The sequence below is a fragment of the Nothobranchius furzeri genome, chromosome 5 (genome assembly GCF_043380555.1).
Source record: "Nothobranchius furzeri strain GRZ-AD chromosome 5, NfurGRZ-RIMD1, whole genome shotgun sequence".
Lineage (NCBI taxonomy): Eukaryota > Metazoa > Chordata > Actinopteri > Cyprinodontiformes > Nothobranchiidae > Nothobranchius > Nothobranchius furzeri.
Window position 1 is genome coordinate 13399822 of NC_091745.1, and position 25280 is coordinate 13425101.

At 44.2% G+C, this 25280-nt stretch overlaps 3 protein-coding genes across 4 annotated transcripts in view; 2 read left to right on the top strand and 1 right to left on the bottom strand.

Annotated features, from left to right (window-relative positions):
* LOC107373957 (NACHT, LRR and PYD domains-containing protein 12) overlaps window positions 1–7321 on the top strand; it is a 70225-nt gene extending 62904 nt beyond the window's left edge. For both annotated transcript variants that reach the window (XM_054737879.2, XM_070551434.1), the window contains one exon: window positions 6443–7321. In XM_054737879.2, coding sequence (XP_054593854.2) covers window positions 6443–6455 — 13 coding nt within the window. In that variant the 3' untranslated portion in view covers window positions 6456–7321. The remainder of the gene's footprint in view (window positions 1–6442) is intronic.
* Window positions 7322–10845: 3524 nt separating this feature from the next.
* LOC107373008 (uncharacterized) lies at window positions 10846–14205 on the bottom strand. Its single transcript, XM_054737878.2, has 5 exons — window positions 12352–14205; window positions 12059–12290; window positions 11828–11971; window positions 11678–11746; window positions 10846–11577 (listed from the first exon to the last, which is right to left on the bottom strand). Exons 2-5 carry the CDS (start codon window positions 12209–12211, stop codon window positions 11236–11238), a joined length of 708 nt encoding a protein of 235 aa, XP_054593853.2. The 5' UTR covers window positions 12212–12290; window positions 12352–14205; the 3' UTR covers window positions 10846–11235.
* A 235-nt stretch (window positions 14206–14440) lies between these two features.
* LOC139070169 (myosin heavy chain, clone 203-like) lies at window positions 14441–16679 on the top strand. The gene is made up of 3 exons (XM_070551894.1): window positions 14441–16069; window positions 16313–16448; window positions 16579–16679. Exons 1-3 carry the CDS (start codon window positions 14441–14443, stop codon window positions 16677–16679), a joined length of 1866 nt encoding a protein of 621 aa, XP_070407995.1.
* The last annotated feature ends 8601 nt before the right edge of the window (window positions 16680–25280 follow it).

A 25280-nucleotide genomic window follows, 5' to 3' on the forward strand; every position in this document is an offset into this window, starting at 1 on the left:
CCATCGCGCAGTTCGGTGTGGATTCTGGAAGTTTTGACTTGTTATTTGTGGGTTTTTCCAGTGTTGATGGTAATAAGCTGATGTTATGCTGAAGAATGAACCAAGAATAATTATGGCTTACTACTATTACACATGACTATATATGAACATGTTCAGCACGTGCACAGTTTTTTGTATGTGGCTGATCACAGCACCCCCTTAGTAAAATATGTTCCCACGACACTGATACGGAAATTCTTTGAAGGTAGGTCTGGCAATCGTCTGCGTAGTTAACTCTGTGACTTGCTAGAAACTTACCGAGTGGTAGCATGTAAACTGAAAAAAGGAGAGAACCCAGGATGGAGCTCTGCGGCACTCCCCCTGGAAGTGAGATATTGGGAGAAGAGCAGTCTTGAATATGGACACTAAAACACGATCATTGAGGTAGGACTTTAACCAGTCGAGGGCAGTGCTGGTCACACCCACCCATGGTTCAAGCCTGTGAAGTAAGATGGTGTGGTCTACAGTGTTGAATGCTGCGGTCAAGTCGAGTAACAGTACCAGCACATGGGAGCCAGAGTCCGGTGTTATGTCTAATGAGTATTTCTGCATAGTATCTATTCCTAGCTGAGCGGACAGCTTTCTGATAGCGGGTTAGGGAATCCTTGAATAATTGGTAGGAGATTTGCAGCGTGTCCTTCCGCCACTGGCGTTCGCAGGACCTGCATTGGCGTCTTAGTGCATGAGTATCGTCATTGAGTCAAGAGTCTGCTGCAATTTTTTTGTGCCTGGATTTAAGTGGAGCAACTGTGTTCAAAACAGTTGAGCAGGTAGAGTTAAAGGAGGTCATCAGCATCTGCACAGGTGGAATCAGGTTGGGAGAGAGTAGCAGCTAGGCTAGATGCTAATAGGTTGGTGGTGGAAGGGGAAATTACTCTTGTAAAGTGTTGATTGTGCTGCCTAGAGGAGGGAGGCGTCAAGCCACAGATATTAAAAATAACAGGAGAGTTATCAGAGATACATGCAGAGTTACAATTGTAGCGTAGATAATCTACATACTAGAATTTAACGCTGTTTGCTATCAGCTTGGCTAAATCCTGAGAAAGATCAAACAATTTGGCTTATGAACTTATATTTACATAGATATCCACGGATATTTATATAATTGATAGAAGTTCATACACCAACTGTCTTGGTCTATATTTAATCCAAATATTAATATTAAATTTAAGAGATTTAAGTTAATGGCAAAAGTTTATTTATTAAATCAGAAGATTTAAAAGGAATCTTTGCTCATTCAATAACCAAATATACACCACTCTGTTTCATTTCAAAGAAGAGTCAGGTTTAAAAAGTTAAGAATTTATTACTAACAATTTAAATATGACAATTTAAAAGACAATTTATAAATGACAATTTATAAAACTTTGGTATTAAAACTTGGTATTAAAGCAACATGTGTCTGGATGAAAACTAAAATGAAATGCGTGTGTTTGGATGTGTGAAGGGAATCTCAGAAGGTTCCTATCAGAGAGAGAAACACATTCTGGGTGAAAGAGTTTGTTTTGCAGCTAACTAAGTTATTTCTTAAAGAGAACAGCATATGGACGCAATCTGTGTTCTACCTCACCGATCAGACGACCCTCTGTGTGGATCCGGAGGTCAAGGGAGGATGTTGTCAGCCTCTGGGTACTTGGTCTGGTAGGGAAGACCCGAGTGGTACCGACTCTCTGGTCCAAGAGTTGCCGTAAGGCACACAGGTGTTGAGTTTGCATCTTAAATTAACTCTGAAGGAGTTTGCGTCAGCTGGTTGCAGGTAGCGTTTATTGGAGCAATTCTATTGGCATGACAGAACAGCTTAGTGGAGGCTTCTGCCGGCCGACCCTATCCTCTGGGACTCTCGTGCCACGGAGAGATTTTGGTTGGTTCAAGAACCGTCAGCTTGAACTGAGGAGTTTGGTTTTATTAAACCTCTGGAAACACCCTTTCAGAGATGGAGAGCTTGTTGTTATGGAGCAAAGACGTGAGGTGCAGTTACCTTTACCCTGATGTCTGTCCCCTATGTGGTGTATATAAGTGAACATGACCTTCTTTACACTGTTAAACATTACTGATTATCATAATTATTATTATCAACCAAAGAATAATAATTCATTTCAGTAATTAAATACATTTATAATGAACCATGATGATTATTTATGAATCTTGTAATAAGACAGTGAAAAGAGTTTATTAAAAATGATTCTTTTAAATCTTGAAGTGTCCTTCATCTTGCGGACGGAACATCTTACAGAAGACTTGTGTCTCCTGTGATGGATAATCTGTGAATAAAAGTACAGCTTGGCCCAGCTCGACCTAGCTCAGGAAGTGTGAAATTTGGGTCACAAATGAGGCCATTCATGTCGTGACACAATCAAGTCCTAAATATGCAAGCCTGAGTGGGTGGGTTACTGGAAATGTTGCTGGAAACCAAAATAACCTAAAATGTCAAAAAAGCCACCAACAAGATGTTTGTCAGGGTAGCAAACAATAATATTAAAGTCACCAAGAATAATCCCACGGTTAAGTTTTAGAAGAAAGTCTGTTGAAAGATCAGAAAATTCTGATAAAATATTCGAGCTGTACTCAGGTAGGCGATAGCAGAGAAATAACACCAGCAGAGGACCAAAGTCCACCTCAGAAGCCATAAACTCAAAGCTGGTAGGAGTCACGGGTTTTGTACGTGTTTTAGGATGGAAGGAGTATCTGAACATGGTTAGCAAGCCGCCACCACGACCAGTGAGCTTGGGCTTGTTCTAAACCTGACAGTCTGAGGAACAGAGCTCTGACAGTACAGCTAACTCACCAGGAAGAACCAAAAGTATCATGCTGGAAAAAATAATCCCTTAAAATGGCGGTTTTATTCCCAATTGACCGGACGTTGAGGACAGCAACCCTGAAGAGAGGTGAACGACTGGAATCAGATGACTGGGGTGACTGGGCAACTTGGGCCACCGTGGGATAGCAGATGGTTCACACCCACAAAATCCACGGGTTGGTGGGGGAAGTATTCCGGCGACTGGATTCCCCAGAAAATCTGTGGCAGAGCAATGGAATGCAAAAGGTCCGATGACTTCCATGTCTCAACTCCGGTGGCAGGTGAGGGTTACATCCGCACGAGAAGCCGGAGGAGGATCTGAGTGGCACTATGGAACCCTGCGTTTTCCAAGTCTGCGGCATCTCCTAGGTAACCATGGCTTGTAGGTTAAGGCCGGAAGCCTGGATCTGGCCGGGTAATGGTGGCTGGAAGCCTGGAGTCAGAAATGGTAAGCAGACTTGTGAAGGCGTTGGGTAAGGTACTCTGATCATGGACCGGCTGGAATCTTCAGGCTCCACCTTGGAATCATAGAATCTGATGGCTGCAGAATATGGTACAACAATGCTTGTGACACACAAGAGCAGTTTCCAGAACCAACTCCAAAGCAGGAGAGCAAAGCAGCAGAGCTGGGACCTCCACAAACAGCAGATTAGAGCACAGTTTTAGATTAGAACAGCGGTGATAGGCAAATCTAAGATGATGCCAAAGTTCAATGAGGGTGGGACGATCATAGTGAATGGTTGAGCTACAATCCACCAAAGAGCAACACAGAAACATCCATCCATCCATTGTCTGAACCCGTTTCGTCCACGTAGGGTCGCCGGGGGTGGTGGTGGTGGTGGGGGGGGGGGTGAGGGTGGGGGGGTGGGGGTGGGGGGGGGGTGGTGCCCATCTCCAGCGGTCAAAGGGCAATCAGGTGGGGTACACCCTGGACAGAGAGCCAGTCCATTGCAGGGCAACACAGAAACAAAATAAGCAAAAACAACAGTTGGGGCAGCAGACGGCTGGCCGAGAACCCTGGTGCCATCTTGGTTTTCACACTAGAACTAGAGATTGGATACACCGGCTTTGGTCCTACTGTGTGTGTAACAAACCTGAGAAGGAAACACACCTGTAGAGGAAGCACACCTGCAGAGGAAACACACTTGCAGAGGTAACACACCTGCAGAGGTAACAAACCTGCAGAGGAGGAAACACACCTGCAGAGGAAACACACCTGCAGAGGTAACACACCTGCAGAGGAGGAAACACACCTGCAGAGGAAACACACCTGCAGAGGTAACACACCTGCAGAGGTAACAAACCTGCAGAGGAGGAAACACACCTGCAGAGGTAACACACCTGCAGAGGAAACACACCTGCAGAGGTAACACACCTTGTTACAAAGCCATCTTCCCAAGCTAGCCTAACTGTTCAAAAGATGTCAACATCTCAGGGTTGACTTGTATTTCTATGTGTTTCCTCCGCTGCTGGTGTAAAAAGACACCAGCCACTCTTTAAAATGCCCTCACTCTGTAGAAACTGATTAGCAATCACTGCTAGCCTAGACTGATTCTGGCAAAACCAACTTTGTGCAGCTCAAGGGAGACTCAATTTACTCACAAACACACCCTCAGTCCATGAAGCTTATGCACACTTCAGGTTAAGACTCTTGCCAGCTGTTCCTTTTATGTTGAGGAGACAACTGACTTTACCTGTAGCCTAGGATGGAGGAAACGCTTATATCCCAAACACCTTGGGATGGCATTTACAACCGGCATCTCACCTTTGTTCGGTTACCGACAGGAGGAGACCCCACTCGTAAATCCTTTTTTCATTCCTCGAATTCGAGGAACTAGGTTTTATTTCACACAGATGAAAAAAGAATACTAATCCAAACGAAACCCCGGATTAAACAGTGAAACAACTCTTTGCCAATGAACCGAGTTATAGCAAAGTTGAGCTGAATTAAGGTCTCCAAAAATGAGACTAGGTGAGATTATCACAGACAAAAAGCTCAAAGCAAAAGCTTCCTTCTTTTCATCTCTCTACCTCACAAACTCTTCCCATCAAAGGCAAAAATCTTCCTAAAAACTCTCAAAAGCCTTTCTCCAAAAAGCTCAGTCCATGACTGACTGACTCTCACTCATCTCATCAAGCTCATCTCTTGAACAGACCCAATACTTTTATTCACTCTGTCCTCCTCCCCTCTGCCTTCTTCAGGGGTGCATCTCCATGGCAACACGCCCTGCTCATGAAGCACAATGTCCAGTCACTTCTGGTCTTCCTTCTCTCAGCGCCTCCCAAAGGCTTCCTTTCTTCTCCTTTGGGATTAAATCACCTCTTCTTGTAGCCATTGGACAGTAGGGGGGGACGTGGCATGATTACCCCTTCCTTTTCTTCTGCTCAGGATCAAATGGTCATCTCCAGCATTAGCTGGACAAGATGTCTTATTTATATGTTTATATCATCTTGAGCAACTCCACAGAGGATAAAAGATAACATACATGCTTACTCCCAACATCTGTTCAGGTCAAAACAGGTTATATCCACAACATGAATCGTTTGACCATATCAGCAGAGTGAAGGCGCTTAACTAATTTACGACATCACAGTTCAGGGGGCTAGAAGGCTGCCTGGACACACACACACACACACACACACACACACACACACACACACACACACACACACACACACACACACACACACACACACACATGATAAGAGAAGGTAACAGGCCTTTAGCTTGGTTTCACACACACACGGATACACCTTGTAGAGCCTAGAATTGATTTCACATAATGAAAGACATAATCCAGACTTAATTCCATACATTAACAAGTCTGATTATACTGCATACAACACACCTGCAGAGGAAACACACCTGCAGAGGTAACACACCTGCAGAGGAGGAAACACACCTGCAGAGGTAACACACCTGCAGAGGAGGAAACACACCTACAGAGGAAAAACACTTGCAGAGGTAACACACCTGCAAAGGTAACACACCTGCAGAGGAGGAAACACGCCTGCAGAGGTAACACACCTGCAGAGCAGGAAACACACCTGCAGAGGTAACACAACTGCAGAGGAGGAAACACACATGCAGAGCAGGAAACACACCTGCAGAGGTAACACTCCTGCAGTGGAGGAAACACATCTAAAGAAGAAACACACCTGCAGAGGTAACACACCTGCAGAGGAGGACACACACCTGCAGAGGTAACACACCAGCAGCGGAGGAAACACATCTACAGAGGAAACACACCTGCAGAGGTAACACATCTGCAGAGGAGGACACACACCTGCAGAGGAGGACACACACCTGCAGAGGTAACAAACCTGCAGCGGAGGAAACACATCTACAGAGGAAACACACCTGCAGAGGTAACACATCTGCAGAGGAGGACACACACCTGCAGAGGAGGAAACACACCTGCAGAGGTAACACACATGCAGAGGTGTGATGCCACACCTGATGCTAAAAGTCTCTGCAGGTGTGTGAGCTCCACACCAACACGTTAACATGAAGCTGCTGCTGATGGAGGATGTGCTGCATCACTGACTGAAGCTGAAGGAGAGTCTGGAAACAGGAAGTCACCTCCTCTTTTCTTCTCTCTGCAGGTGGGAGTCATGATGACCTTTGACCCTTTGACCAGGAGAGAAGATGAGCTGAGTCCTGAAGGTCCTCAGAGGCTGAAGCAGCATTTTGTGTAGAAAGAGACTCAGACTGGATCATGATGAAGAATGGTTTACTTTTATGGATTTTAGTGCAACATCTTCTGCTTCTGTGTTTTTATCTCTGGGAGAAAACTTGAAATGATCAATAATTTAAATGTAAAACTTGAACAACACCAATAAGAGCAGCTCCATGGGAGCTTCTTCAGGAAGGAATTGAGACTTTTTTCATCCATTTCCTGTGAACTGGTGATCTGTTGATGTTAAAACAGAAAAGCTGTTAGATGTTTTCTGTCTCTTATCTGCAGATCCAGACTGAATCTTCTAGCTTTTCTGTTTACGCTGAATCGGACACAAATCTAGCCGGCATGCACTGCTCGCCGATCACCGCTGGTCTAATCTGTGCAGAACTGGCTCATCTCGAACACAGCCATTGTCTCAGATCAGATGATGTCTCAGACCAAATGATGTCACAGATCAGATTATGTCACAGACCAGATAATGTCTCAGATCAGATTATGTCATAGATCAGATGATGTCACAGATCAGATGATGTCACAGACCAGATAATGTCACAGACCAGATGATGTCACAGACCCAACAGGTGAACTTCTCCTGAAACTTGCTGTCTGGCTCTAAACAAAACTTTTCTTTTTATGAACTGTTTTTAGTGGTTGAAAGTTACAACAAGGTTATGGTTATTGTAACCTTCAGTTGTGTGTTTACCTGTAATCTTATTATTTTTCTTTCCTCTAAGTCTTTGTGCTGCTGTAGCTAGAGAGTTTCCTCACGGTGGGATTAATAAAGATGATCTAAAACCTCAAAGGGACGTGTGTTTCTGCTCCTCTTTGTTATCAAACATCTTCTGACTGCACCAACACAACACCAGATCAACCACCACAGTTTGTTCATATCTACACAGCTCTGATCCAGATGTTGTGAGTGGAGCAGATGTGCTGTGGTATCAGTAACAGCTGTGTTGGAGGTGACTGACACCAGCGTAGATGATCCTGCTACACAAACATTTACTGTTACTGCTTCATCTCCATGAGGCTGAAGCAGCTTCACATGACAGCTTCTGCTTCAGTTAAAGGCTCCTTCCACACATTTGTGTTCATCCTTTGATTAGAGCTGCTTCTAGAACTACAACACCTAGACACTCACACCTGCTCTCAGATCTACAAGCGGAATCAGGAAAAGGTTGTTTCTGAGAGTCTAACCTGAGGGTCTCAGATGGGATAAATGCAGATGGGAATGATGTGAAATGATTTTCTCTTCTCTAATAAAAGCTGAGAGATAAAACATGTGAACCTTCAGACTCTCTAGGTGGACATCTTCTCTAACGTCTTCCCTCTGACTGGTTTCCAGTCCAACAGCTCAGGCTGCTGCTGGAACTGAAGCAGCAGGTGGAGCAGGAGGAAGTCTCTGGAACTACAACAGGTCTCTTCTTGGACCAATGAAAAACAACCTTCTACTTCCTCCTTCCTCTCACATCTGTCGAGCAAAGACATTTAAACTGTTTCTAAAAACTCCAACATTTCACTGAGACGTGGTGATGATGTCATCCTCTGAGGGTGATGACACACCAGAGGTGACTAGAGGTCTGTTTCATGGTTCAATACAGCTGCACTCCACTCCTGCAGCAGTGCATGCTGGGTGCTTTTTATCAGAAGTGGAATGCGGCCTCTTTTCCTACTCAGTCAGGTGTATTATCAGCATGTTGGCCCACAGCCAGCTGCTCCTTTAGTGCACCAGGAGGAGTTTTCAGACCTTCTGCCTCCATCTTTGAACCAGCAGCTGTTGTAGTCTGGTCTGACGGCTTTTTGCTCTGAGCTACAAACCAGTTGTCTGTCAGCAAAACCAGTCCAGGTTCAACTTCCTTCCTTTTGACTCCATTCTGATCATTTCTGATGAAACTTCACTTCTTCAGTAACGGGTTAGATTTTAGGGGTTGAGACTTTTTTCCAAAGACAAGAACAGAGAAGTAATTCACTAAACCAGCAGAAATAATAAAAATGTTGTTTTACATCGACCCAACCTGCTTACATGTGAGCTGAACTCATCCAGGCTCAAACTAAATCATCTCTTTAGAAAGTCTTTTCTGTCTGCTCTAACTACTTTTGCACCAACAGCTCCCTCTGCTGGACGGAGACGTCCTAAACTCTCTACTAGAAAAGCATCACAGGCGTCAATCTCAGGCTCTCGGGCCAAATCTGGCCCACGCTAGATTTAGATTTGGCCCACTAGATCATATATCAAATATGTATTAACTGGCCCACCGGCTGGTGTGCCATAAAGACTACAAATCCCATAGTGCTTTGCTGCATTAGTGCATCAGTCAAAGCGCCCCCTCCTTTCTGTTTACAGTCATTAGCGTCCATGCTAGCGCAGCGTTACCCTCCTCAGTCTGGCTGACTGATGAACACACTGATGTAATCTGGTTAATCCAGATTTTGTCTATATGCAGAAATAAGTTTGTTTCCAGATGAAAAGGTTCAACAGTACATATCTGTAGATGTTCACGTTTGACATCTGTTTTAATAAATACTGAGTCAGTCCGGCAACTCCGTCCCAGATTTTCATTCCAGCCCAGTTCTAATGTGAGTTTGACCTCACTGATCCAGATGTGTGAAAACCTTTCAGCAGCACATCTTCAACTCACTTTCCATGACTTTGATGTTTTTACACAGCACAGTAAAACAGCTGTTGTTTACCTTGAAGCTGACATGTTTTAGCGACTCTAGCCATCATCAGAGTTAGCCGGTGTTGGTGGCGTCACTTCCGCGGGCAGCAGAGGACGATGTCGCCCTTTACTGCCCGTGTCCTCCTTGCTGATGACAAAGTCCCATGTGTGATCCAATGTGCTACTCCATCATCTCTTCGTGGTTTTGTGTCCATGTCTCCTTATTTCTATCTCTTCTTTGATTCTTTTGTATATATGTTGTCCTGATCCGTGTTCTGTCCCGGTCCAATATGTGATTTTTCCCTTGTGCAGTGGCCGGTTAACCGATTTCTTTATTTTGCTTTCTGCTTCTTGTTTGGCTGCTCTTGTGTGTCTTTGACTTGTTTTCCTCTCGCACTCTTTGATGTTCTATATTTCTATATTTGTTTATTTTTAAGGTTCCGTCTGTCTGGTTATTTTCATGTCCTTGACTGTTATGCTTTTGTCTGTTTCGTCTTCATGTGTAAAATTTATGTTGTTGGTGATGTTGATGCTATTCAGGTGTTTTGTTAGTGTCTCCGTTTGTCCTCTGGGAATGATTTCTAATGTGTTATCCATAGACGCCCACAACCCCCCCCCCCCCCACACACACACACACACACCCACACACACACACGTTTTAAGATGACGCAGTTGGACGCCCTCCCCTTCCACATTTAGACAACAATCACAGTTGATGCTCAGTTCAGATTTTTTGAGTGAATTGGATTTATTTGTGTGAGTTTTCACACTTTGACTTAAATGTGACATCAAACTTTCTCCAGTGTGAATGCTCCACAGCCTCAAACTGACCCGCTTGTGCCGAAGACCAGAGTCACCGTCAGTGGAGTCGGGACCAGGAGAGGTGGAGTTGTGATGTGAAAGCCTGCACTGACAGTTCCTCCACAGGATCAGGACCACACCTGTCCTCTGCTGACTCAGTGATGTAGGAGATGGATTTAACACTAGATTTACTAAACCTGCACACATTTCCGTGAAATCCAGGACCTGGCTGATCTCTGACATCTGGACATGCTTCACCAAGAACTGCGGTGAGAGTTTCACTCCAGGAGAACACATGAAAACCACCTTAAGACACGTAGTTGTTAACACAACATCTAAGCTTACATTCCATTATTTCCTTCTTTGTCTCAGTTATCCTGTTTCATCATAATCTGTTCTGTGTCATCATTAGTAGCAGAAATATAGTATTAAGTTGATTTTTATAAACTATATTTTTGCCTCAGATTCAAATTATTATGAAGGTGTGATTTCCCTAAAAAGACCTGGTTTCACCTTGAATCAAATATCATTATTATAGATAATTCATATTTATATGGAACATCACATTCATTAAAAGTAACCACTTACATCACGTTACAACATGAATGGGAAGTTTGACATCATTTGTCCAATATCTGAAGTGTTCGTTGTGGATGGTAAGAATTATTATGGATATCTGGAATATTAACATTTCATTGGAACAACAGATTCATATATAACTGGAACACATCCAATCTGCCTAATAAATGTTGCTTAGGGTTTTCTAAGGATTTTTCTCAAATCAGTGCAGTTGTTGGATATCCTTACATAAAATTTAAACTCCTAACTAAATACCTGCTGATGTCTGTATTTTCAGTTTGACTAGTAATAATACTGTCGACTGTGTTAAATTACATTCATGCTTTGTAAAATAGAGCTAAAACATAGAGTTGTGGTTGTTGTTTAAATGTTAAAATGGTTCGTTGAATTCAAGTTCCGTCCACGTGCAAAAGCCTTTTGATCTTTCAGGATCTCTACACTCATTCTTCCACCGTCATTATGTTTCACAGAACTATGACGTTCCCTCCCTGAAACGACTGTTGGAGATCAGGTGGACAAGCCACCATGATGGGACCAAGTGCCTTGTGGAAAATCAGGATGCTATTATGAGTATCCGGTCCGGTGCTCAAACGGTGCCGGAACCAGTGCTTAAAGAATGTAAAAAACACACGTTTTCCAAAAACCTCTTATTTTTTTTATTTTGATGTTTTTTTTTTTAAATCACCATGTTAGCTTTTTTTGGCAATATTCGGCATCGCTTTTGGCTGATGGCATGCCCAGCGCAAGAGAAAACACGCTCAGAAGGTGTTGGGACACACAAGTACGTATTGGATAGGGCAGATAAGTTGGGCAGTGTATCCCTCTTACTCCACCACCAGGCCACAGGGTCTTGTCCAGGCGGAATTCTTTGCAGTCTTTTGTAGATGGCAAGTTCCTTTTGTACCTGCTCTGTGATGGAAGGGACTCTACCCGCTGTATGAGAAGCTGCATCCTCCTTAAGTTGTCTGTCCTCATCCTCAAACAGCTTTTCTAAGGCTGACTTCTGGACCTTTCTTGGCTGAAAAACAAAAATAAGTAGTGTGAGGATTGTCAAAACAACAAAGATCCCTTTTAGAATGTAGGACTACATGGTTGGATTAGAAAAACTCAGAAACTACATATTCTTCTGGCTTCTTCATCTCGGCGTCATCCATCACCCTGTCTGCTTGAGGGTCCTCTATGGGAGGCTATGGATACACAAATAATAAAAACATTCCTTCAACATGGAAACTACATCATGCAGAAGGACAACGTTGTGCAGAAAATACCTGATCAACTGCTGCTGTGGCATTTGCAACTGCTGCCTTCTCCAACCTGTCCCAGATGTCAGCTGCCTCACCTTCATCTAGATTGCCTTTAAAACGTGGGTCCATCAGAGTGGCCTCCTTCAGAAATTTATGAAGGTTTTCATCCTTTAAAGAAAGTATATAATATAGAAGCGGATACTTAAATGCAATGCTACCCCTATATTTGTTAGTATTCATATGTTCTTCAGATACCTGATATCTGTTCTGCAGACTACCCCAGACTTTCCCTTTTATTGATGAGGTGAAAACAGTGTCTTCATCAGATTGTCTGAAATGTGTCTCCAGTTTCATCAGGATGGGGATGATTTGGCTGCATGTGGGCGACTTCTCACTTGGCACACACATGGTTGATGTGTACAGGACTTACATGCACTTAACAAACACCTCTGCTTTCGTTAGATCAGTGCACGTGAAGCCTTCTAGCCTGTGGAAAATTATTAACTATGTTTAAGGTAAACGATGAAATGAAATAATTTAGCTCTTACAAGTGATGCTGGTGTTGTCCTTCTCCATTGGCTTCCTCAGACGTTGATCCAGAACAGCTGCCTGGATTGCATCCAACTGCTCCATAAATTTCTCCACCATCAGGAAGAGAGAGAGTTCCAGTGTGTTTTAATGCCAAGAATGACATTATGCTCTGGCAAATCTAAAGCACAGACGGACACAAATGTATTTTGAATTACTGTAAAAAAAGGTAATATGATTAACAATACATTTTGATGTGTAACTATGCTACTTACTCAGGAGTCGCTGCTTCTCTCTGAGCACAGTTTTGCTCAAGGATGAACGCTGGAGCCACACCACAACTGAGCGGATTTTGGCACACCAGCTGGAAACTGCAGGAATGTCGTACACCTTTTGTGCTGCTAGGTTTAGGGTATGAGCAAAGCATCCCACTTTCAGAAAGTCCAAGTTTTCCAAAGCAACATCCATGTTGCTGGAGTTGTCTACAGTGGCAGCAATTACTTTCTGTCCTAAGTTAAACTGCTCCACAACGCTTGATATTTCATTAGCCACTACCAGACCTGTTTGTGACTCATAAACTGCTTCAGTGCTTATCACATTCTGCACCATCCTGCCTTTGTAGATGTAATGAACCGTGACTGTGAGGAAATGGTCCTGAGCAGCACTAACCCTAACCCGACTCTCTCTGATGTTCAGTTGAGAAAACCTCCCAGGGTGTGAATTACACAGAGCCCAGTGACACGGGGTGGGGGGTGGGGTCTATTTTGCCTTGGCCTCCAAAATGCCTTGCTACGGCCCTGTGGACTGAGTTTTGAAGGTGATCTGAATTGTATCAAATATATGAATATTGCTTGCTTATAAATTATTTCTTTAGGTAAAAGCTGCAGTGGGATAAATCTACCTACATTTTCCTTTTTAAGCTGCTTGTTTAGTTTTCTAGTTTTATGGGACTAATTTCCTGTCCCGTCTGTGTCTGATCTTCCTGCGTCTCCTCTCAATTATCTAGAAAAACTCTTTCCTGGCTTCCTACTTTTATACTAAGCGGATCAAAGGGATCTACCAGGCGCGACACTAGTGTGCACTGCAAGGCTGCGCCATGAGGTGAAGTCACCTGAGGACAGGTGAGCTCCTCCTCAGCAGCTGACTGCGTCAGGCACGAATAAAAAACAGAAAATGATCGGACATGAACGGTCGTGGGTTAATTAGATTTTTTGGGTTGCGCCACGTTGTCAATACGCCGTGCGCAGGACGCAGTTGCCTGGAGCGCATCAAAGATCAGCGCTGTTCCTCCTCTCTGCTCAAGAATCCCCGGTGCCCCGACTCCCGAGACGTCATACAGATACACAGCCCTGGGTGTGGACGTTGAGGGCTTCCAGCTCCGCCGTAATTCTAGCTCTGCTCGGACATTTTCTTCAATATGACACAGCCCCCCCCCCCCCCCCTTCTCATTTATGTTGTTTTTGACAAAAACAGCTCTGCTGCTCCATAATGATGCATTTTAAACATTGGTGTTGTGTTATTGTAATATGTTATAATTGAGATAAATAATAAAATATGACAAAAAATTTCAAAATGTGGGACAAAATGACTTATAAGCCAACATTTTGGAAAAAAAACATACATTTTTCACATTTTCTGAAAGAAATACGTTGGTTCAGGTTAAAGTTCATTTTTATTACATACAAAGTTAAAGAAAGGGGCGTTCAGGTGCTGCTGTTGATGTTAACACTGGAGCGTGCTGCACAACAACAAGGTCCAGACTGAGATAAATGCATTAAAGTTAGGCTCCGCCCATTTGGGTTACTATGACCACCAGTGCCTACTACTACTTCTTCTTTCACCCCGCCCACGTGATCATTTGAAGTGACGTCATAAAGGCTCAGAGTTCTATTATCTAGCATCAGCCAGCTCCCACTTCATTAGCAGCCGACTGCTGGTGTGAGACACATCGACTCTCTGAGACAATAATCTTTTACAACCTCAAACCTTTTTTCTGAGTTGGATAAAAGACCAAGAGCCTCTAGAATCATGTCTATTCTACATTTTTCATCTGAGGAGCTCCAGCGGGAATTATCTGGGTGTAAACACCCCAAAATTTATTTTTCCCATATGGCGCTCTTGGAGCAAGTCCAGTCTCAGCTTTTAATCACGGAGACATGGTTAAGTGATGAAAAGCAGCAAACATTACAAGCAGAGACTGAATTGGAAAAATACAACGACATAATTGCCGTCCTGGAACAAGAACTGGACATTTATCAAGACAATGCAGAGACCTGCAAGGTCACCCAGCAGGCTTTAGAGACCAAACTAAAGAAGAAAGCAACTGTGTGTGAAAATCTGCAAAATCTTTTAAAGCAGGAGTCCCAGCTGAGACGTAGATTTGAACAGGGGAAGATAAACGACCAGATTAGGAACAAAGTTTATCAGAAACTAAGAGAAGAAATTAATGAACTGAAAGAGGGTCTGGATTACTACCAGCTTAACGCTGAGACCTGCAAAACTACAATTCAGGCTTTGGAAATTCAGTTGGAGGAAAAACTAAATGTTTCTGAAAGTTTGCAAACCCAGTTAGGACTGGAGTCAGAGCTGAGACTGCAGTTGGAAGAGGAGAAACAGAATAAAGACTCACTCACCGAGGCTTTCTATGAACAAATCAGAGATTTAGAGATTATAAACTGTGTTCTGGTAGACGAGATGAAAAGTATCTTCTCTGAGACGAACGAGGCAGAGGAGAAGCTTTCTGAGGAGGACGGAGAAAAGGCTTCTCTCTGTGGGGAATGTGAACCCAGTTCAGAGGACGAAACTCAGCTGGCACCGAGTCTCAGATTAGCTGGGCCAGTCCAGCAGGAGTCGTCTGGATGTCGGCATCCAACTTTCGATTCCCTTTTCCAGACAGTCGGCTCCGAACACCTACGGCTGTCTCGCCTGGACACAAGTCTCAGTGACCAAGCTGAAATAAGCTCAACGGTAGAGAGCGAGTGTAAAAAATCCCGAACTCTGATTGATGAACTCAAACAGAAACTGGATTATTACCGAGGTAATGCAGAGTCCTGCAACAAAATGATGCAGGAGGTAAACTTACAGCTGAAGGAGAAAGATAATCTGCTGGAAAACCTCCAAAAGCGGCTCAGACGGGAATCTGAGCTGCTGAGATCCAAGTTTGATCAGCAGCAGAAAATCCAGCGGAACAAAGACAACGTTTATGAGAAATTAAAGGTAGAAATTAGTGAACTGGAAGAGGGACTGGATTACTACCAGAGTAATGCAGAAACCTTCAAAATTACAATTCAGACTCTCAAAACTCAGCTGGAGGAACGAGAACATCTGATTGAAGACCAGCAACAGCGTTTAAAACAGGAGTCAGAGCTGAAACTCCGACTGGGACAGGAGATTCAGAACAAGGACTCGTTCAACGAGGACTTAGAGACACAAATTAGAGATCTGGAGAAAATCAACCATGATCTCTCAGAACAACTGGAGACCTTTAACTCCAGGAAGAACACGCCTGAGCCAGACGAGAAGCTGTCTGAGGAGCTGGAAGCCTTTACGTACCAGCTGGTAGAGGAAGCTTCTCTATGTGAACCTCAGGAACAAACTTCTGAGAGTCTGGAGCCTGACGAGGATTACGAGATGGGACATGATGTTTGCCCTCCACCTGAAGAACAGATAGATTCAGTGGAAGCAAACAGAAGTCTTCATGAAAATGCGCCTTCCCCCAAAGACAGCGTTCCACAAACAGTCAGGAACCAGAACGTTTCATTGTGGAGGCGCTTCAAGAAGTTTTTCACTCCGGCGTGTCTACGGAAACATAAAGTTAGGCCTGAAATTAGCATCTGACCCCCAAAACACTCGGGCTTCATGATGACGTCACGGGTTTAAACCCCAGCTGTGACCTCACGAAAACTAGCATTAGCATTCTCTAAATTTAGACATTTTTGTGAGAGTGAGTGAGTGAGTGAGTGAGTGAATAACTAATCTTAGATGCAACACCCCCTTAGAGCATGTAACCTAGGCAACGCCGGAGCGGCAGAGCTCCAGCGTCACACAGGGGTTCACAACGACACAGGTGGGGAGCGAGGGTGCAAAACCAGAGGGACAGAGATACCAGAGAGCAGAAGTTTGCCTGCAACCTCTTTTATTAACTAAATAAAAGCCCGTCTAAAATATACAACTAAAAGTTTGAGTCCATAAAAACAGTTTAAAACGTTCTTCAAAAAGACCCCAAAAGATAGTTGGGCTCCTCCCAGATCCACAACGTCACGAACAGGATGGGAAAGGCGGCGTCCCGGTGTCGGTACAGTATCTGCTCGGGTGCAAGATCGGCTCGGGGTCCTTCGACTGCCGATGACGTCAAAGTACGGCAAACCCACTCGGACAAAATACACTACACAGCTATACTGTTGGAAAGAATTTAGCAGTTTCGTTATTAAAATAATGTTTCTTAAGACGTAAGTTTGTGTTTATAATAGTATTTGTAAAATAAAACACTATATTTGATTCATGTTGAACTCCTCTTTGAGCACATCCCTTGAAGGATCATAGGTATTAGCAACACCTGTGAAATTGTATTTGCAGGAAAGAAGTGTGTCCCGTTTATTGAAGTATTTGTGTTTAGAGTTTTTGATGTCTTGTCCAGCGCCGTCTGCTTCAGAGCCAGAGGGAGCGACGTCTGCTTCGGGGCCCGGGGACGTGGGAGCGTCTGCTTCGGGGCCCGGGGACGTGGGAGCGTCTGCTTCGGGGCCCGGGGACGTGGGTGCGTCTGCTTCGGGGCTCGAGCCGGGTGCGTCTGCTTCGGGGCTCGAGCCGGGTGCGTCTGCTTCGGGGCTCGAGCCGGGTGCGTCTGCTTCTGGACCACCGCTGAGGCGAGGTGCGATGCGTCCACCTGGACCACCGCTGAGGCGAGGTGCGATGCGTCCCCTTGGACCACCGCTGAGGCGAGGTGCGATGCGTCCCCTTGGACCACCGCTGAGGCGAGGTGCGATGCGTCCCCTTGGACCACCGCTGAGGCGAGGTGCGATGCGTCCCCTTGGACCACCGCTGAGGCGAGGTGCGATGCGTCCCCTTGGATCACCGCTGAGGCGAGGTGTGACTCAGACGCAGGTCTCCGAGTAGGGGCCTCTGAGATAGGCGGCACCACTCTGGCCTCAGGAGAGTGCTGGTGATGGCGTTGTCGTCTACGATGAGCACGACTCCTAGGAGGTGCGGGGGTGACGTCAACAGGTGCGGAGGAAGTGATACAGCCCACCGGAGATGAAGTGGTGGCGCTGTCAGAACCTGGTGAGGGTGTGGTGGTGTACTCCATCTGAGAAACTGAGGTGGCATCAATATGCATAGGAGAGATTGAAATGAATCCGGTTCTGATGGTCTGAGATGGGGAGTTGATGCAGTCCGGATCAGGTGAGGGTGTGGCGGTGTGACACATCGGAGAGGAAGTGGTGGCCCTGTCAGGACCTGGTGAGGGTGTGGCGGTGTGACCCATCTGAGATGCTGAGGTGGCATCAGCGACCGGTGGAGGAGGATCTCGGCCAAAAGTGCGGAGAAGCAATGCAGCAAAGTCCCAAAAAGACACAGCCTTAAGATCCTCTATGTCGAAACGGTCAGCAACCCACCGCATGGCTTTACCCCTCAACCAGAGCACCATATACGACACCTTGTTGAACTCTGAAGATTCCAAGTCCAAACAACGGGCACAGTCCCGAATGAAACCCATACAAAGGTCTGGATCACCGTCATAATAGAACATCTCCTGTGTACCTGGAGTTCCTGCTGGGTCCTGTTCTGGTCGGTCCATTCTGTCACGATGCGGTGGTGTGGACCCAAAATGCAGTACCCAGGATGACACGGAGGCAGGGATGAAGATTTTAAATAAAAAGTCTTTATTTTGTGGGTGAGCCAAAAACCAAGGTAATCCAAACTGGGAGTCAAAATCCAAAAAGCCAAAAATCCCAAAGGTCAAAGAGCAGATTATTATCTGGGAATCAAGAAACTCTGGTTAAACACAGAGGGACTAAACTGACAGAATCAACAAACATTAATGGACCGACAAGAACACAGAGACAGACAGGGCTTAAATACACTGGGAGGAGCAATCAGGGAAAATGGCAGCAGGTGTGTGAAGTGAGAGCTGGAGGGAAGACAGGTGAACCTAATAATCAAAATGGGAAACAGAAACAGAGGGCCAAATAACCCTAAGAAACTAAGACACCAAAACTAAACCTAAAGGCTGCAGGAAGGACTAACACACACACACACACACACACCAATGTACTTATATATAAACAGGAAAGGGGAATGGACAAGCACACACACACACACACACACACACACACACACACACACACACACACACACACACACACACACACACACACACACACACACACACACACACACACACACACACACACACACACAAACACTGAGCAGGAGACTGAATCTCACACACACGTTGAGCTGGGGACAAAGAAGCTGGGGACTACAAGGACACAGAATGTAAATGAGACCTGGAGGACCTGGGGATGAATGAGATGACACAAGACCTGGGAGGAATAGACTTAAAGGACTACAAACATAAGACACTAAACTGACACGCAGAAAAGGACACATGAGGGCGCCAAAGAGCTACAACATAAGACACATAACAGGGATGCAGACAAGGACACATGAGGGCACTAAGAGAGCACAAGGGGAGAACCTGGAGTGGAGCACAAGAGGAGCTGGGGAACAAAGGGACACAAGAGGGAATCTAGAGAGGGATGGAGGACACCAGGAGGCACATAAAGGAGGGGGCAGATGCAGACCATGACATCGGGCTTAAGGAAGTGGAGGAAGTCCTTTCTTGATACTTCCTGTGTGCGACGGTGTAATTCTATATTCATTAATTATTATTTCTGTTTCAGACTAAAAAAACTCCTGTACCAACTACACATGTGTCGTGATTGTGTTGAGCATGTAGATGTGAACAAATAAAAAAAGTTAACTGAAAAAAAATAAAAATGAAAATAAAAAAACCCAAAATGATAGGGGGGCTTGTGATTATTTTAGGGAGGCTGAAGCCCCCTAAAACGGGCCTAACAACGTTAAAGTTAAAGTCCCATTAGTTGTCACACACACTGATGTGTGTGCGAAATTTGTTCTCCGCATTTGACCCATCCCCTGGGGGAGCGGTGAGCTGCAGACACAGCCGCGCTCGGGAACCATTTGGTGGTTTAATCCCCCAATCCAACCCCTTAATGCTGAGTGTCAAGCAGGGAGGCATTGGGTCCCATTTTTTCAAAGTCTTTGGTATGACCCGACCAGGAATCGAACCCCTGATCTCCCAGTCTCAGGGCGGACACTCTACCACTAGGCCACTGAACTGGTCACGTCAGTAGTTTGGAGCAGAAGAAGACTTTTTTGCCCAAAGTAAAAGTTGTAGTATGTAGAGCAGCTAAATATTGACCATCATGCATGATTTTGTGTCAACAGAGTTTACAGTGTAGGAGCTATTGAAATCTGTTAGTTGGAAAGAAATCACCAAAATCATAAGTACAAATAAATAAATAAATAAAAGGTGCAGACTGTAGATAATGTAAGTGCTAATTATTCGGCGTTACTTTGGTGTCACTAACATTTTCAATGTAGAAAATATAGATAATTATAAGGTCTAAAAAATAACTGTATCCAATAATAATGTGCTGTGTGATTTTGGTATCACTACATTTTAAAATTGAGCAGATATCAAAATTAACAACTTTTAAAAATTAAAATACAAAAAAAGAAACATGTGTTACTGGATTACCATAACCGCTGTAGGATGAACAACATGTGTGTAGTGTTATATTTTAAGAATTTGGTGACACTGCAGTGTACAGGGGTGGTGTTCTTTAATATTTTGTCTAGAGATGTTTCTGGTTAGTCTATTTTCAGACGGTCCCTGAGCGCTGCAGCAGGTTTGTGGTCTCATAGAGCACAAATTAGCTTGTCAGGAGCTGAGGATGGTGTTTTTTGAAAGAAACGAGGTTGTAGCTTGTTCACTACCTTGCCACAATACCAAAGAGGTATGTTATGTTTCTAAATACCCCTGTGCTCAGGAGGTATTGAGCCGCAAAAGTCGAATCTGTGAATATCTTGCAAATTTTACTGAAGTCAAACGCATCAGGAGAAAAACGCTGGGAACAAAGCTGCGGCTCTTTGGGAAGTTTTGTCCGTCCACATGCATCTTCCCACTGCTTTCTCCTCTTCTTGCCAGTGGGAAAGCTGTGTAAACTCACATCACTCCCCTTGTTGCCCTCTGACTGGAAATTACATCCAAAAGCAGCACAATGCGGCATTTTACTTAATTATTAATACGGTGAGCGCCTAAACAAACACTAGCGTCAATAGCTATTCTTCCTAGAGCAACCAACATGCGTCATCGCCCCCAGAGTGCATTGCGTGCGGAAAACATGGCATACTACGTATGTCCAAAAATGTACTAAACATTATAGATTTATAAATAAACAGCAATATTTTGTGTGTTTCTAACAACATAGTTTGGTACAACAGAAAACTTGTGGCTTATTAGGGTACACACGTCCTCATAGCCGGAGTTCCTTTTAAGGGAAATGGGTTACATACCTTTCTGACGAAGAGATTTCATAAGCCAGGTCACTATTGGCCGGATCTGTGCATCGTCCTCATGAGAAGATGAATCCACCGGACACACGTAAGCACCGCCATCATCAGCAAACATATCCAGGACCTCTTTAGTGGTGAAAAACTTCTTGTTTTCTCCAGCCATTGTAAAAATGTGATGTCGAAAAAAGCAGATAACTATCTAAAAAGCTCCTCTCGTCAATAAACGCTAGCGAAAGAGAGTCAGCGCTGCAGGTAAACACTAGTGATGTGACGTTCACGAACGATTCAAATCTTTTGAATGGTTTTTCAAAGTGAACGATGAGAGCCGAGTCCCTGTAGAGAGCCGTTCTTCTTGTCTTGTCTTCCGGTAACAAACCTCCCCGGAAGTCGGTCACGCGCACCCGCTCAAAACCCACCCAGCACTGTGACGGACGTAGGAGGAACCCTAACCAACCCTGTGCGCCGTCACGGACACCGCAGGAACACGCTGCTCTTGATACACCCCCCGCTCTCTTGGCTTCACTTCGTTCAAAGGGGCCAGTCTTTTGAACGGCTCTTTGAGGTAAACGACCAACTAATGAATGGCTCCCATGAAAGAGCCAGAAAACCCATCACTAGTAAACACTCCCTCGTGCGTCCTGCGCTCATGAGTAAAACGTGACTATTACGCGCACATGGCAAAGACGTGTTACGCGCGAGGATATCTCAGGGTCCCACTGGACGATTTGCGTGGTTCAAATCACGCCTTAAAGCTCTTAGCCAATAGAATCGGGTGGTCTTGCGTTTCATTGTGTCCAAACTGAAACAACAAGACCACGAGTCCCCCAAGGGGTGAGGCAATCTTCTGGGTAAGATGGCGTCGAGGACTCTAACTCGCCTGTAGGGGGCAAAACACGGCAAAAACAGTCAGGAATTAGTTCATTTGGACGGTGGGAAAATGGATTACACGAATCGAGTAGATTTTTTTTTTTACCAGAACATGGATTATGATCGCAAAGGTAAGACAGACTTTATGCTGCTGACTGCCGGTAAACACCTGTGCTGTTTATGGTACACAAATGAGACTTATATTGTTTGAAAGAAGAGAAACTTGGCTTTATTTTGAGTGGCTGGCTTTCTGGATAGGATCATGTGTGTTTTCCTCAGGCATTGCTTGATATGTGAAGTCAGTGTTTTTTACTTCCGGTTGATTTAAAGGCTCAGTGTGTGAAATAGGTGTTACTGAGGTGGAAAAACATGTTTTTATTGTTTAGACCAGCTTCTTCCCGTTATGTACGTGTGTAGTTTGCATATATTGGTGAACATTAAGCGTGGTTTTGGAACGACTTTAAAACCGGAAGTATATCCGGACCCGGCACCGGGTCCGTGGGATTTAAGAGGTTAATGTTTTGAGAAAATGGAGCAAGGTTTCAGGAATTGTGTTATAGCAGTTAAATAAACTGTAAATAAACAAATAATCCACCATATTTATGTGATTCTTGCCGGGGCAAAAGGACAGTGTGTGAACACACATAGTAAAACATTTACCATCTTTTCATAGTTGTAACTGGGTCACAGCAGAAACACACAACTGCCATGAAAGGCAACCAAAAGAAAAAGATGTCTGACCCAGTTTTTCTCTCTTGACCTTTTGACTTGTAACCAGATGAAAGTGTTTTTTTTTATTTAGGAGGGAGACAACAGCATTCTTAGACTTTGTGAAAACCTTTTACTTTACAATTTAAGAAGCACTGAAGTGCAAATGGAAGAAAAATATTGCTGTTTATTGTTTTGTCACATTATAATGCTTGATGAGGCCACCAAAGGGCAACAGTCTTTGAAAAATAAGTTTTCCTCTATGTTTTCATTCATTGAAGCCTCTTTATGGCAGTAGGTGGCACTCTTGTGTTGCTGATTCTTCTTTAGGGCTTGAACTTCTTTATGTTTCTTCTTCTTTATTATAAACAAGGTGGATTCCTTCAGCTAAATGCCATCATCAACACGTTTACACATCAACATTTGCACGTTGGAGCATGTTTTTATCAAAACAATCCAATTTTAGGACTGCATTGTGGCACAGTTGTTTATAGTGTTTCCTCACAGTGAGAAGGTTGCAGGTACAAGTTCCAACTGTGGCCTGTCTGTGTGGAGTTAGCATGTTCTCCCCATGCATGTGTGGGTTTCCTGCAGGTACTTTGGTTTCTTCCCACAGATCAAATACATGATTGGAAACTTGGTGTGAGTGAGTGTGTGTGACTGGTTGTTTGTATGTGGAGACGGTGGGTGATGTGAAAGTTATAGTTTTTGAAGAACAGAACCCACTGAGTTTAAAGGGGTTAAGCTGTCTGGCGTTCTTGATGTGGATAAGGTTTTGGTGGTCAGTCCAGAAGAGGAGGGGTTCGGGTGTAACCATGAGACACTGGCGCCAGCCCTCCAACGCCAACTTATTAGCCAACTTGTGGTCCCCAACCCCATGTGTTGCGTGGGTGTGAACTAGAGAAAAATCTGCAGGGATGGAGTTTCTGGTGTGGTCAGAGTGAGAGGGTGCTCGCTGCAGAACTACAAAGGCGGAGCTGCACCATAAGGTGGAGCTGCACCAGAGTCAACCCCGCCCATTCACGCAAACTCAGCCTAGCCCACTGACTTCCGTTTTTGTTTTCAACTTTATCGCAAACTGACCTGACCCACATGAATTACGGCTGTTACTAGTTTACAGTCGTTAATGCTATGTTCTGTGCTCCAATTAAACAAGATAAATATAACTTGCTACATGACAAAGTCTGAATATATCCCGAAATAAAAAGGTTTCTCATAGCGAATATCTGTCCACAGCCGCTCTAACAAAAGTCCTGGACAACAGCATATACCCCTCCCTGTGGGTTCTGGTAGTCCAGTGGCAAGATCGTCTGACTTACGTTTTGCTTTCCCCTCAGCTGATGCTGGTTCGATTCTCTGTGGGGTCGGCAACAATCTATTCAGCCAGCTGAAACATTTAATTTGTTCATATTTTAGTTGTAATGTTCATTTTCAGCAAAATATTTATGTCTCTACAAGTTCTTTGAATTTGGTCGTTCCTAAACAGCATTTTAGTTGAAACTCTGCTCACAGATGGACTCACACTGGCTAAATAAACGAATGAATAAATAAAAAAAACACATTAGTAATTATATGTTAAACGGCATACCAATAAATTGTTGTAAACATAGTACTGGCAAGTGTAGCTAGAAATGAGGAAAAGAGATTATAGAATATTTCCACTGCTGGGAGGCGAACCTGCGCAAAACTGCATGTCAACCTGACACCATCACCACTACACCACCACATCTGATAAAAAATAGTTGGCGTTACATTTTGTTATGTTATTTGGTGTGTCTTTGTAGATGGGATGTATGATTTTTCTGGCGGTGTCTCAGTAGAAGTCATTTCAGAAATAATTTGTCAGAAAATTCACAGAATATCCAGATTTGAGAACCAAGACCAGACCTGCTTTGGGGGAGGAGACCAAATTGAAGCTGAGATGGGAAGAAAATGCATGAATGAGGCCAAAAATGGCTTTGGCGTGTTTCTTATGAGGAAATGACAGTATAACATGATTAAAAGTTCCAAAAGTTAGATTTTTAATTATATGGAACCTTTACAAAAACTGTTCAATTAACTTCTCAACTCCCTCCTCAATCTTGCATTTTTTAGCTATAACACCCTCTTTGGTTCCAGAATGCTATAAAGTCTGACAACTGGAAGGAATTGGACTGACTCCGATAGGATGGGCGGGGCTGATTCTGGAATGGGCGGGGCTGACTCTGGTGCAGCTCCACCTTCTGGTGCAGCTCCGCCTTTGTGGTTCTGCAGCGAGCACCACTTGGTCAGAGTAGGCGTTTCAAAGGTCCATCCAAGTGAAGGCAGTAGTTTACAAGAGAGACCAGGACAGTGTTGAGCAGAGGGGTAGGATGTCAATCCTTGACTGTGATCTGACTAAAAGCTTCAGTAGTTGATGCAGGGGTGTAGCCTTTCCTCCTTCTTTTTAACAAAAAAGAAGCCCACAGAAGCAGGAGAGGTAGAGAGCCTGATGAACCCTTGATCCAAGGCAACCACAATGTAGAAAGCCTTGGGTCAAGAGCCATCTGCTTGGATTCACTCAGAGAAAGAGAGAGAGAGAGAGAGAGAGAGAGAGAGAGAGAGAGAGAGACTGCAATGATTATTGAACATGAGAATTGAGTCATCATATATACCTTTCATTTGTGATTTCTGAACTGTTTTCTATTTGTTTAGTTAAGCATGTTGTGTTTATTTGAAACAATTTCCTTTTTTCACTCTCAGTAATTAAAACCCTTAGGCATCTGGATGTGGTAACGGACCAGAGGGGTTGAGGGAA

Excerpts from the sequence above, each read along its gene's own strand:
- LOC107373008 (XM_054737878.2), bottom strand. The coding sequence starts at position 12,211 with ATGTGTGTGCCAAGTGAGAAGTCGCCCACATGCAGCCAAATCATCCCC. Across the intron at positions 11,972-12,058 it reads GTCTGCAGAACAGATATCAG|GATGAAAACCTTCATAAATT; the intron begins GTATCTGAAGAA and ends CTTTCTTTAAAG. Across the intron at positions 11,747-11,827 it reads CCACAGCAGCAGTTGATCAG|CCTCCCATAGAGGACCCTCA; the intron begins GTATTTTCTGCA and ends GTGTATCCATAG.
- LOC139070169 (XM_070551894.1), top strand. The coding sequence starts at position 14,441 with ATGGCGCTCTTGGAGCAAGTCCAGTCTCAGCTTTTAATCACGGAGACA. Across the intron at positions 16,070-16,312 it reads AAGACAGCGTTCCACAAACA|ATGCAACACCCCCTTAGAGC; the intron begins GTCAGGAACCAG and ends AACTAATCTTAG. Across the intron at positions 16,449-16,578 it reads AGAGATACCAGAGAGCAGAA|ATCCACAACGTCACGAACAG; the intron begins GTTTGCCTGCAA and ends GGCTCCTCCCAG.